This window comes from Leucopleurus acutus (assembly GCF_964270905.1).
Source record: "Leucopleurus acutus genome assembly, chromosome: 8".
NCBI classification, from domain to species: Eukaryota; Metazoa; Chordata; class Mammalia; order Artiodactyla; family Delphinidae; genus Leucopleurus; species Leucopleurus acutus.
In genome coordinates, this window is record NC_139151.1 from 103,370,989 (window position 1) to 103,384,637 (window position 13,649).

General features: G+C 54.2%; 1 protein-coding gene across 2 annotated transcripts; it reads right to left on the minus strand.

Annotated features, from left to right (window-relative positions):
• Window positions 1-5,790: 5,790 nt before the first annotated feature.
• On the minus strand, window positions 5,791-12,768 carry SLC29A2 (solute carrier family 29 member 2; the record flags this gene model as incomplete). 2 transcript variants are annotated; one of them, XM_082844644.1, is made up of 12 exons in its annotated part: window positions 5,791-5,902; window positions 6,549-6,748; window positions 7,618-7,703; window positions 7,802-7,907; window positions 8,169-8,305; window positions 8,874-8,958; window positions 9,180-9,277; window positions 9,923-10,057; window positions 10,443-10,582; window positions 10,816-10,976; window positions 12,407-12,488; window positions 12,740-12,768. In XM_082844644.1, 12 exons carry the CDS (start codon window positions 12,766-12,768, stop codon window positions 5,791-5,793), a joined length of 1,371 nt encoding a protein of 456 aa, XP_082700770.1. The 2 variants fall into 2 exon arrangements, with proteins under 2 accessions (XP_082700770.1, XP_082700769.1); XM_082844643.1 differs by lacking the exon at window positions 12,740-12,768 and having other exon boundaries at window positions 12,407-12,589.
• Between the last annotated feature and the right edge of the window lie 881 nt (window positions 12,769-13,649).

Genomic DNA, 13,649 nt, shown 5'->3' on the forward strand with positions numbered 1-13,649 from the left:
ACTGATTCCCCTCCCCCAGCACTTCTCCCAGGGCAGAGACCTTGTTTGTATCCACACACCTGCCTCCCTAACACACACACACACACACACACACACACACACACACACACACACACTTAAGCAGAAGGCCTCGAATATCTAACACCAGTCAGCGTACACAGAAGGTGCTTGATAAGTGTTTGTGGAATGATTGCTCCATGGACTCTTTCAAAGAGGAGAGGCTGTGGGGAAGGGCAGGTACTTTGATATGTATTGTAGTAACTGTTCGAGCACTGTGAATCTTGGAAAGGTGCTTTAGGACAGTCCGGGGAGGACCTGGAACGTCAGGATAAGGTGTTCGCCGGCTACTCCACACACAGTAGGGAGCCAAGGTTGTTGAGTTGAAGAGTGATCAGGAGACCTGTATTCTGCGGCTCCAGCTTGTGGAATCTGATGCTGTCTCCAGGTAGACAATGTCAGAACTGAGTTGTGTTGTAGAGCACTTAGCTGGTGTCAGAGAATTGCTTGGTATGGGGGGGAAAAACCACGCATCAGAATTGATGCCAAAATTGTCTGTATAGAAATAAAACTGAATTTTGTGTATTCTTGAATCCTGCAACTTTGCTGAAGTCATTTATGAGCTCTAATTGTATGTGTCGGTGTGTGTATTCTTTAGGATTTTCTGTATGTGTGTGTATCACTTGTGATTATGGATAATTTTCCTTCTTCCTTTCCAATTTGGATGCCTCTTATTTCTCTTTCTTGCCCAGTTGTTCTGGCTAGAATGTCCAGTACGAAGTTGAATAGATGAAATGGTGAAAGCAGGCAGCCTTGTCTTTTTCCTGATCTTAGGGGGAAGACTTCAGTCTTTCACCATTAAGCATGAAATTGGTTGTGGATTTTTCATAAACACTCTTTATCAGGTTGAGGAAGTTCTTATTTATTCCTTGTTTGTTGAGTGTTTTTATCTTGAGAGGATGTTGGATTTTGTCAGATGCTTTTTCTGCCTCAGTTGAGATGATCATGTGGTTTTTCCCCTTCATTTCATATTTGGTGTATTACAATGATTGATTTTTGTAGGTTGAAACACCTTGCATTCTAGAGTAAATCCCACTTGGTCATGGTGTATAATTCTTTTAATATGTTGCTGGGTTCAGTCTGCTAGTATTTTGTTGAGGAATTTTACATCTATATTCCTAAGGGATATTAGTTTGTAGTTTTCTTTTCTTGTGATGTCTTTATCTAGCTTTGGCATCAGGGTAACGCTGGTCACATAGAATGACTTAGGAAGTGTTCCCTCCTCTTGTATTTTTTTGAAGAGTTTGAGGACTGGTGTTAATCCTTTAAATGATTGGTAGAATTTGCCTGGGAAGTCATCTGGTCCTGGAGTTTCCTGGGAGGTTTTTGATTACTGATTCAATCTCATTCCTTGTTATAGATATGTCCATATTTTCTATTTCTTCTTGAGTTACTTTTGGTAGTTTGTGTGTTTCTAGGAATTTTTCCATTTCATCTAGGTATCTCATTTGTTAGCATACAGTTATTCATAGTGTTCTCTTATAATGCTTTTTATTTCTGTATAATCAATAGTAATGGCCCCCTTTGATTTCTGATTTTAGTAATTTTCAGGTCTTCACTTTTTTTCTTAGTCTACTCAAAGGTGTGTCAATTTTATTGACCGTTTCAAAGAACCAACTTTTGGTTTCATTGCTTTTCTGTGTTGTTTTTCTATATTCCATTTTGTTTATCTCCAATGTAATCTTTTTTTTTTTTTCTTTTGGCCACATTGGGTCTTCGTTGCTGTGCACGGGCTTTCTCTAGCTGCGGTGAGCGGGGGCTACTCTTTGCTGCGGTGCACAGGCTTCTCATTGCGGTGGCTTCTCTTATCGCGGAGCACAGGCTCTAGACACACGGGCTCAGTAGTTGTGGCTCGCGGGCTTAGTTGCTCCGTGGCATGCCCACTCTAATCTTTATCATCTCCTTCCTTCTGCTAGTTTTGGGTTTAATTTGCTTGAGGTCCTCCTTTTTAATGAGGCATTTACAGCTGCAAGTTTCCTCTCAGCACTGCTCTTGCTGCATCCCATAAAGTTTAGTATGTTACCTTCATTTCCATTTGTCTCAAAGCATTTTCTGATTTCTCTTTTGATTTCTTTTTTAACCCATTAGTTATTTAGGGGCATGTTGTTTAATTTCCACATATTTGTGAGGTTTCCAGTTTTTCTATTGTTGGTTCCTAGTTTCGTTCCACTGTGATTGGAAAAGATACTTTGTGTGATTTTACTCTTTTAAAAATTATTGCAGGGACTTTCCTGGTGGTCCAGTGGGTAAGACTCCACGCTCCCAATTCCGGGGGGCCCGGATTGAATCCCTGGTCGGAGAACTAGGTCCTGCATGCATGCCGCAACTAAGGAGTCTGTGTGCTGCAACTAAAGATCCTGCATGCCGCAACTTAGACCTGGTGCAGCCTAAATAATTTTTTTTTTTTTTTTTTTTTTTTGCGGTATGCGGGCCTCTCACTGTTGTGGCCTCTCCCGTTGCGGAGCACAGGCTCCGGACGCGCAGGCTCAGCGGCCATGGCTCACGGGCCCAGCTGCTCCGCGGCATGTGGGATCTTCCCGGACCGGGGCACGAACCTGTGTCCTCTGCATCGGCAGGCGGACCCTCAACCACTGTGCCACCAGGGAAGCCCCTAAATAAATATTTTTTAAAAATTATTGCAACTTTGTTTTGTGAGCTAATATATGATCTTCCCTGGAGAATGTTCCGTGTGCACTTGGGAAGAAGGTATATTCTGCTGTTTTTAGGTAGAGTGTTGTGTGTATGTCTGGCCTGTTTGGTTTGGAGTGTGTTCAAGTCCTGTTTCCTTGTTGATCTTCTGTCTAGTTGTTCTATCGTTTATTGAAAGGGGGATCCTGAAGTCTATCATTGTAGAGATGTCTGTTTCTCCTTCAATTTTGTCAGTTTTGGCTTCATAGTTTTTAGGACTTCGTTGTTAGGTGTGTATATGTTTATAATTATTATATCTTCTTGATGGAGTTACGCTTTTACGAATATATAATATCCCTCTTTGTCTCTTCAATGATTTTTTAATTAAAGCCTATTTTTTCTGATATTAGTATATCCACCCCAACTGTCTTTTTTGGTTACTGTTTACATAGAATATCTTTTTCCATTCTTTAACTTTCAACCTATTTGTGGTTTTGGCTCTAAAGTGAGTTTCTGGTAGATAGCAAGCATATGGTTGAATCATTTTCAAATCCATTCTTACAATCTTTGACTTTTAATTGGAGCTGAATCAATTTACAAACCAGCAGGTGTCCTCCTCATAAAAAGGTGAGCAACTGGAGGATAAGGACTGACCTTGCAATGTTTGTGTCCCTCCACCAAGCCTGTCTCAGTGCCCTCCACACAGAGCCCTCTCCAACTGTTTGCTCATGGACACTGGCTGCTTCTGAGGGAACCTGGGCCTGTTGGCAGAGCTGTGTCAGGCTGGGGATGTGGCGGTGGCCAGGGGGGCTGGGCATCAGGAGAGGGATGAGCCAAGTGTAGCCCATCAGCCCAAGAATTTTTCTAACATCAAAACCAGCTGCATCCTGATCTGATGGGAAAGTTGGGCTAGGTACACGGGGAAGGAGGACAGGAAGAAGGAATTCCATGTTGTGACATCATAAGGACATCTTTCTGGGCCCATCGTCCACTGCTCAGCCCAACCCCGCTGAACGCGGACCAGTACCACTGGGTTCCCCGGGATGGCTGGGTCTGGCAGGTCTAGGGAGCTTTTGGGTACAACAGACAACAGTCTCTGAAGGTAGAGAAGGAGAAGGGGACCTAGGAAGTACTGGGGTCCTGCTCCCACCAGTCCCAGCCAAAGGGTACAGCTAGGTCTAGTGGTCTGCACAAAATAATCCCAGAACTACAACTACCATTTAGTAAATGTCAGTCTGTACTCCAGTGCTTTCTCCAGGACTGCAGTCTCCAGGAATCCCAGTTCCCACTGCTGGGAAAGGGCCTGGCTTCGAACCCAGGACTGTGGGTCAGGGCACATGCACTTAACCACCAAGTTAAACGGCCTCTGTAGAGGCAGCAGCCTTCTCTTCTGTGTGCCTTCTCCTCTCTCTAATCCCCAGGTTAGGCCTCAGGCCTAAGGCCCTTCAGCGTTTGTCCCCAGCCCACTGCCCCAGCCTCATCCTCTCCTGTCCCTTTCCTCACACCCTAGGAGTTTCCACTCCCCCGTGACCTGTCGCCAGAAGTCCCCACTGTTCCCTGAATATTCCGTGTCCATGCCTTCCACATTTTCTGGTACCTCTCCTGGGATGCCCCTCCCCTACCTCAGCCCAGCAAGCTCATATTCATCCCTCAAGGCCCAGCTCAGGGGACACCTCCTCAGGGATGCTTGCCCCAACTTCCCAGTTGAGATCACTGGCCCCCTCTTCTAAGAGTTTCATATTACACATTCTGCAGGGTCCTCACAAGCCCCATCACAAGTTACATTCTATTTCCCATGGCCTTGGGAGGAGGGTCACAACTCCTTCGCTGTGGGGAAGCAGAGGACACCGGTGGGGGAGAGAGCGATAGTCATCCATGCGGCCAGGCACTCTGCCCGGGAGCACAGGGCTCCTTGCAGGCCAGTACCCCTGGGCCATGATGTAGTCAAGAGGGCCCAGCGCAGGGATGCCCACAAATCCCTGCCAGTCTCAGGGCCTTGGTCATCCCATCTGTCAAATGGGTACAATCATCCCCACCCCACCCAGCTCATCAAAGCCAATAGAGCTGAAAGCACTTTGGAAAGTGAATTCATTGTACAAATGGAGAAGGTTATTATTAGACCCAGGAGCAGGGTCAGAGAGAAAAAACAAGAAAAAAGGTGGAGTAAGTGCTTAGGGCTCTCGCCTTGAGCCCCTCAAGGAAAAGGGAAGCAGGCCGTGGGCAGGAAGAACAGCACCTACAGGGAGGTGGGGGCTGGGTCCTGGCTCTGCCAAGAACTGGTCACTTCCCCCTGGGACTCGGTTTCCTCACCTGTACAGAGGGGAGCACAATCCCTGCTGGCCTCCCTCCAAGGGCCTCAGTGTGGCTTCAGTGAGAGGGCGGGTGCAGAAGAGCTTTGCAAACTGTAAAGTGCAGCGCACACATGCAGGCTAACTGCAGTTCTGCGACCCAGGCCCAGCTGGGCTCTGGGGAGTGGACACAGTAAATGCTGGCGACGAAAACCCTGTTTGAGGCCCAGAGGGTCCTTCGAGCACCTTCAGATCCTGAACTCCTTCTCCCTGTCCCCTCAACTTCCCTGGAATCCTCTGTTCTGGAGTCCAGGAGACTTAACCATGGTGTCACTGAGGCCTGGAGAGAAGAGGAGCTCCTGTCCAGGGCTGGCCCCCACTCCCACTCTGAATCTGAAGCTGCGGCCACACCAGCCACACAGTTGGCAAGTTCCCACCTGTGGCCTCTGAGCCCCGGCACCTGGCCAGTGAGTTTCTCATGATTAACAAATGCACTCCTGATGGTGAGGAAGGGCCATTGTCCTCAGCCCTCTTTTTCATGATCATCATCCTTTCAGTGAGGTCTGTGTGCATCTAGATAGTCTGTCTCTGCGTCAACTCCACTCCTGGGGAGGGTTAGAATGGCAGGTGGTGAATTCTTCCTTGCAGCACCCGAGGTGGCCACCAGCCCAGGAAAGAGAGCAGCACCCGCCTCTTCCTGGGACCCTCGGACCGCAGGGCCCCAGCCCAGCAGAGGCTTGAGCCTGGCCCACCATTCCCCCTGTGCTGGGTCTCAGCCCTGAAGAGAAGATGCTGGGAGAGCCCTGGACGGAGCACTTCAGAGCAGCGCCTTGAGGAGGAAGGAGAGCGAGGCTCCACAGGAGAGCCCCAGAGCCAGGAAGAAGGTCATGAGGGTGCCGGCCACCTCCCTCTCATGTGGCAGCACCTGCCTAGAACACACAGGAGTAGGAGCTCTTAGAAAATGTCAGGCCCAACCTGGACCCAGCCCTGTGCCCTCCACCCTCCTAACAACAGGACGCCTGAGTTCTAGTCTGGGCTGACCCAACCTCTGGTCGCTATAATTAGGCCCTTCTCTCTGGACTCCAGTTTCCTGATCTGTAAAATGGGGCCACTGGACATAGACATCCCTCACGCCCCTGGGGCCTAGATGCAACTGCCTTCCTTCCTGGCAAAACGTCCCCTACCTGGTCCTCCTGGTCACCTCTGCTCTCCCTGGATTCTCAACTCCATTTTCCCTAGAGTAAATAGCCCAGGAACTCTGCTTGTGATCAAAACCTTAGCTCCCTTGCAACTGAGAATTTGGGGGAGTAGCTGGGCCCTAAGGAATGACAGTCCAACCCATTTATTTCACAGATGGCGAAACTGAGGACCAGAGAGGAGGCCCCAAAATCAGTGCCTGGGCTACTTTACTGGGAAGGAACCTCCCCAGCCAAGTCCTCCTCTCCCCAGCTCCTGGCCTGGGACCGGCTCAGCAGTTAAAGCCTGACCTGACAGGTGGCACCAGTGAGGCCCCTCAAAGAGCTAGCCCACCTCCCTGCTCCCAGGCCCTCCCCCGCACCTTCCCATCCCCCAGACCTGGGCGCCAGGCACATGGTGAGGGACACCAGGTAACCATTTGAAACAGCAAAAAGCAGCATGAAAGTGATGAAGTAGGCGTCCTGTGGGAAGAGGATGGGCAGCCGGGACCTCTTGGGCACGTGGCACAGCATGAAGAGTGGCACAAACAGGACGCGCAGGCAGACCAGCAGGGGCAGCAGCCGGCTGTCTTTGTCTGGCTGCGGCAGAAGGTTGGGGTGAGGGGAGTCCCTGGAAGCAAGGTCTCTGCTCCAGGGACACCCCAGATAGACTCAACTATCACTTCCCCTGACCTACTCCATGTGTGCCAGTGAGGACCCAGCACTTGGGCCTCTGGAGAGCGAGCAGCTGGGCCAAGGCCACCCAGCAATCAAGGACCAGCCTGGGGCTAGACTTTGCCTCTCCTGAGCTCCAGTTCGTGCTCTCTCCATGGCAGAACTAGACAAGCAGCTTCGGTTTTCAACGTCAGTGGCTCTGAGCACCCCTGGGTTCCAAAGACCCCTTTGGGGAAGATGGGTTTGGGAGCTGGGGATCCAGGCCCTGTCCTGGCTTGGATGCACAGCTTGTGGGATCTTAGTTCCCCGACCAGGGATTGAACATGGGCCCTTGGCAGTGAGAGCTCGGAGTCCTAACCCCTGGACCGCTGGGGAATTCCCAGAGCAGCTACTCTTTGATCTACTTTGTTTGTTGTGTGTCCTTGGAAGATTTCACGTAAAGAAGCAGCATCTTGGCTAAAAGCAATCTAAATACTAGGAATCTTGTCTGACCTCCCACGTGGTGCAGGAAACTCCACATAACAGTCTCTAAGCACCAGGGCCTGGGCCCTAGGCTGGATGCTGGAGACACAGGTCAATTGGACAAGGCTTCTGCTTTCAAAGAGTTCACGGTCTAAGCCCTGGCTTGCATATCTCCAGGGGCCAGGTGCTCACTGCTAAACCAGCCAGCTGTTCCATTACCAGACCCAGACCAGTGGGACTGTTGGGACATCACCTTTCTATGCTCTTTCACACCCTCTGATCCCCGACTGCTTCCCCAAACTGTCAGATCACCCCAGCCTAGGTGTGCTCACCCACAGGAAGTAAGAGGTCAGGCTCCGTCCCAGACAGTCCATGACGTTGAAGAGAAGGAAGCAGCAGATGGGGTTGAAGAACTGACCTGGGAGGGAGAGAGGGCTTATCCTCGTCCTGGCTGCCCTCTTCCCTCTCTGCCCTTCATTCCCACTGCCCTGTCCTCTTCTGCTTCCCAGCACTCACTCCACTTCCCAGGGCTGGTGGAGCTGGTCACCATGGCTGTGATGGCTGGGAAGACGGACAGGGTGACTGTGAAGACCAACACAAGGCACAGCGCCGTCAGCCAGATCTGGGGGTCGGAGGCAAGGGTGTGAGCAGGCAGGCAGACCCAGAGCCCAACACGCAGCCAAACCCTCCTGCTCAAGCCCTGGCCCAGGAACAGGGCACTGGGGCCTGGCCCAGCCTGTCTCTGACCCACCATGACCCTGTCATCTTGGGTGGACCAGGTGAGTACAGGCCTCAGCGCATTCTAAGAGTCTCTGGGGAAGGCTGGAGAGAGCAGCCCTCTCTTCCCCAGGGGTGGTGGTTGGGGGCTATATCCAAGCCAAACCTTCTGGAAGACAATGAAAACTGAAGGTTTCCCTGGCTTCTGGGGTTCCTCTGGCTCCATCTCTATCTCCTTCTCAGGGTCAAGATCCAGAGTCAGCACTGCCCTTTGGGGGCTGTTGGGAATCCCGTTCTTCTCATCTGGGGCAAGAGGGGAGGGCAGGGTCATGCCTGTGACCCACGCTTGTGATAACCAGGCCCGAGGGAAGGAGATTCCAAGCAATTAAAACAAGTGACCCTCCACCAGCCCAGGGTGCAGGCAAAGAGAATTAACAATGGAAAGATGCCGAGCTACTATTTATTAAGCCCACACTTGTGCCTGGCAGAGTTAAGCACCTTAAATGGATTATTTCACTGTCATTGCTTTACAAATAAAGAAACTGAGGCTCAGAGGGGTTACATGACTTGACTAAGGTCACACAGCTTGGGTGTTATGAAGCTAGCATTCAAACTCAGACACACTAGGATCTAGAACTTGTATGCCTGAAGCTCTACTGCCTCCTCATTTTATAGAGGAGGAAACTGAGGCCCAGAGGGCAAAGGGATGACTTTAAGCCCACTGACTTCCCTTCAAGATCTTCTGCCTCTGATTACACGAGGCTACTAGGGATGAGGGTTCTAGTTGGGGACGGAGGGGACATGCTTCCCTGTGGTGGTGGCTCTAGCCTCTGCTGGGACCTCCACCTCCCTGGCAGGGTCCCGGGCTCACCAGGCTTGAGGAGCTCAGCTTTGGTCTCCAGCTCTTGACCTTGTGCCTTTGATGGTTTCTTGGCCAGGTAGTAGCGGGCAAACTTCTGCAGAAGGAAAGCGTTGTCCCTGCCTGGCTTGGCTGAAGTGCCTGGATCCCTCCCCACCCTGTTGACTTAGAGGCTGGGGTCCCCCAGTGGCTGACTCCTTTGGGGATCAGGGCTGGGCCCAGGTCCCCTCTGCCTCCTTTGGCCTCTCTCAGGGCCTCAGACTCAGGGCTGTATCTGTGATGCTCTAAAGTGGGCCTTGAGCCCAATACCAGGCTCACCAGGTGGGGCAGGCTCAGGTAACACACGATGGACATGAGGATGCCCACGCAGGGCGTGATGAAGTACCCCAGGGCGGAGGTCTGGGCATCCACGCCACCTGTGCAGAAACTTCAGCTGCAGAAGGGAGGTGGCTGGTCCACCAGCTCCCGCAGGGCTAGCAACTCTTTTCCTGCTTCGCATTATGCATGTCTCAGATTCACCTCCCGGCATCTTCCACTCCTTCCACTAACAGACTCAGGACCCTTGTGCCGGGGGCCCCAGCCCAGCCCTTCACTCCTCTCACTCTTCCCCATGTGTCATTTTTGTTGAGCACCTACTATGTGCTCATTATTACTGCATGCTCCTTACAATCTGAGGATGGAGCTATAATAATCATTCAGGTGGGGAACCTGACACAGGTAAGGGCCAGGCAATGCCCCCAGCTAGGGAGCAGTGGAACCGGGATTCAAACCCAAGTCTATCTGAATCCTAAACCTGTGCCCCCTTCCCTCAACCTCAGCCTACTGCCACATGCCAGTGCTGGCCTCAGGGATCCTGCCCCTGGCCCCAAGTTAACCCAATCCTCACCTAGTCATTCTCTCATTGTATAACTCAAGAGTCCCTAACCCAATCCCCAGCTCCCCCATCACCCCATCACCTCCATCTCCACCAAAGCCCAAGGCATCCTGCTCTTGGCACATTCTCTCTGCTCCCCAGATTCCCAGAGGCCACCCCTGCCCTCCAGCCACCCAAGTCTACTCACTGGCCATGGACATGAGCATGGCAAGAGCAGCGAAGATCCCAGCCAGACCCTGCCCGCTGAGGAAGAGGGTGCTGTACGCGGAAGGCATGGTGCCCAGTTGCCCAAAGAGGCTGCCCTGCAGAACCGCACAGAAGGCTGTGGAGGGACAGGATTGGGGGCCGCTGCTCAACTAGGCAGGCCTTGGGGACTCCCTGGAGGAGGTGTTGGCAGGGTGCCTAGGGGACTCCGGACTAGGTTGGGTAGGCATATTCCGATGTAACACCCCACATTCATCCCTCCTCCGAGGTGCAGCCCTAGGCGTGAGGGGCTAGGGGCCAGGAGACCTGCTCTTAGGTCACTGTGGGGCCTTGGATGAGTGACTTTTCTTCCCCACTGGGCCTCAGTTTCTCATCAGGGATATGGGTGATGCTACTGCTGTCTTCCCTTCTTGGATACCTTGGGCCCTTTCAGTAAAAAGAAGAGGCTGGGCTGAAGCCCTGGGGGGCTGGGTGGGGAGATGGGGAAGGGCAGCGGTGCTCACAGTTGATGAACCAGACAGAGGCCATGGTGATGGAGAAGAAGGGCTCGGGGCTCATGTCCACCTTGACCAACACCGCCGTCAGGGTAAAGAGCAGCAGGATGACCAGCAGGCTGCCCAGAATCCGCACAGTCTCAGAGATGCTGCTCAGAACGGAGGAGGGCAGCGTGGGCATCGCTGGGCCCAGGCCAGGTGAGGGGAGGGGGCAAGAGTCTCGTCCCAGGGCTGGACAGTGGGGGCTGGGGAGAGATGCAGGGGGGAGGGGAGGAAGCATGGGAGGTCTTCCCTGGGCCCAGATGGAGCTGCCTCAGCAAAGGCGGGGAAGGGACAACAGAGGGATGGCCTGGCATTGAGCCCAAGGGGCAGGGCTTCTCACCACTGGTACAGGAAGGAGTTGAGGAGTGTGAAGAGCAGCAGAGGCAGCTGGGACAGCAGTGTCACCCAGTTGTTGAAGTTGAAGGTATCTGCAGGGCTCGTGTGGTTGGTGCCCAGGGTCTCAGTGGTGCCGTTGGCCCCTGCCAGACGCCCCTGGAAGTACTGCCAGGATGCCAGGGGAGTGGGGTACAGGGTCACCCTACAACCTACCCTCAGGAACCCCCCAGCCTTCTCCCTCTGCCTCCTCCCATGCTTGGGATTGCTCCGTTAACTTCTGCGGGACTGACTCTGTCTTTGCACCGTCCCCAGCACCTGGCACACAGTTGGAGCTCGATGAACGTGCATTGAATTGAACGGCTGAAGTCTGGGACCGAGCCCAAGCACTAAGAACCCCCAACTTGGGCTTTGCTCCATCTTTGGATCACCCCTCCTCTCCTGTGCCCTGGCTCCAGCCCCCACCCCCACTCCTGCAGCAGCTTCCAGGTTCCCCAGTATTTATGGAGCTCCTACTGTAAGCCAGGCTCTGGCCCAGGTGCTGACCAACTGCTTTCTCTCTGGAACACACATCCTGCCACGACTCTGCTTAACTCCCCCGCTCCCCGTCCATGGCTCCCTGTTGCCTGCAAGGCAAAGCCCCAAGGTTTTGGAACAGCATTTGGGCCCCTTCAGAACCAGACCCTGGTCTCCCTTTTGGGCCCCATTTCCTGTTCCGTCCTGCTAAGCTCCAGTCACCCCAAGCTCTGGCCCTTTCTCTGAATAAGCTGGTACTCTCCTGCCTCTCGGTGTCTTTGCAAGGCTGCTGTCTCTGCCTGGAGTGCCCTCTCCCCTCCTACCACTCCCCTCCCCCAACACAAATGCTTTACCCAAGTTACAAATCACCTCTTCCGTTAAGCAGAAGGAATTGCTCCCTCCCCTGGGGACCCACAGGGCTCTGCTCCAAGCCTGGGATGGCACGTGTCATGTTACATTATTTATATTTCTTATGCACCCATCTTGCTCTCAAGACCATGGGCTGATTCATCTCTGGGTCTCCAGGGCCCAGCACAGAGCCAGGCACTAAAGAGGCATCTGGAAAGTTGTTGCATTTAATATATAAGAATAATCCAGTCCCAAGGAGAACACAAGCCCCACATGCCTGCCTTCCCTTGAAAGAATGTAAGCTCCGTGAGGATGAAACCTTCCTCTGCTATGTTTCCTTCTGTACCCCCAGTGCCAGGAATTCTAGGTGTACATTAACTATTTGTTGGATGAATGAATGTAATTCATGCTATTTCAAAGAAAACCAAAGTCTTGGATAACGCAATTTTTGAGTGACTAGCAAGGAATAATGACAAACAGGGGAAGTAGGTGGGTAGCTCCTTGCTGGTTCCACAGGATCCCCTGACGTGGTGGCCTTGCCCCTCTAGGATCTGGGCATCCCTCAAAGCTTGGTCGTCCTAGCCATGAGAGAGGCACCTCCCCTCTCTGAGGATCCTGCCTCAGCCGACAAACGGACATAATGTGGAATCAAAGGCGGCGTGGTGGGGAAAGGCAGCTGGAGGGACGGACGGTGGTTGTGACCGTGGGGCTGTCACTCCAGCCACGAGTCTCACCGGGATGGCTGTGATGAAGAAGTTCCAGGGAAGGAGGGTGCCCAGCCCCAGGATGAAGAAGCTGATCCCGACCAGGTGGTAGCTGTGAGGATCATTGAGAAGGTCACCCGGAGGACGTCCCGCTTCGGCGGCCCCTCCCACCTCCCAGGGCAGCTCCTCCGGAGAGCGGACTACAACCCCCATCACCCAGGCTCAGGCACCCGAGGGAGGCGGCTGACGGGAATTGTAGTTCCAGCTGGTCTGCTTTGCGCTTTGGAGAGCCCGAAGGGAGCGGGTCTGAGCTGCCCACGGCCACCGGATCCCCATACGCACCCCATCCGGTCCCCAACTCGCCTGTCCTGCGGGGCGTCTCCTCGCGCCATGGCCGCCCAGCGGGATGCGCCCGGGTGGGAGAGAGATGGGGAAGCCGCACCTGCACCTGCTCCGGGGCCCGTGGGCCGAGCCGGGGACCCAGGAGGCTAGGTCTTGCAGGTGGTGGACAGGGGAAGGCGGGGGTCGGGTCTCCCCGAGTCTGGAGCGGGGTAGGGGGAGGCTGGAGCCTGGCAGGGAGCCTCGGGCCGATTTCGCCTAGTCTCAGGCTCCGCAGGCTCCGACCTCGGCTCCGCCCCCGGGGCGGGGACAGAGGGTCGCACCACCCCTCCCGGCCTCAGGACTGGGGACTCCAGACTCCCGCGTCTGACCCCGGCCCGACCGCGCCGTCCCCGGACCCCAACGCACCCCGCGCCGCCCAAGAGGCGGTGACCCGGGAAGATTCCCCCGCCGCCTCCCCTCTCTGCGGGCGCCTGGCCCGGACCAGTGCGGGCGGGGTGGGGGGAGGTAGTGGGGAAGGTGCCCCCCCACCCCCCCAGCGGAGTGCTGTGGAGCTGACCTGGCTCAGGGTTCTCCCGGCTCCGCCAAGTCGGAGGTGGTGCCGTGGCGCTGCTAGCGCCGGCTAACTTGGGAGACCGCCGAGGGGCCGGGTCGCCGCGCGCCCGCCAAGTCCCGGCCGAGGGTGTAATCCGAGAGCGGCCGGTGCTGGGGGAAGCCAGAGAGACCGTCTGTCGCCAGCGGTCCTGGCGGGCTGCGCCTAGATGGGTCCCCCTGGAGGCAGAGGGGAGGGCCAAGTGCAGGTGCCGGTCTGGAAGACAGACGAACAGATGGACCCTTCTTCTCCAGTGGGTGCTTGGGGAAGCGCCGGGACTTTGGGGCGCACAACGGAGGGGCGAGTTCCACCGGGGCCTCCAGGCGGGTTTCCCGGTGGCGG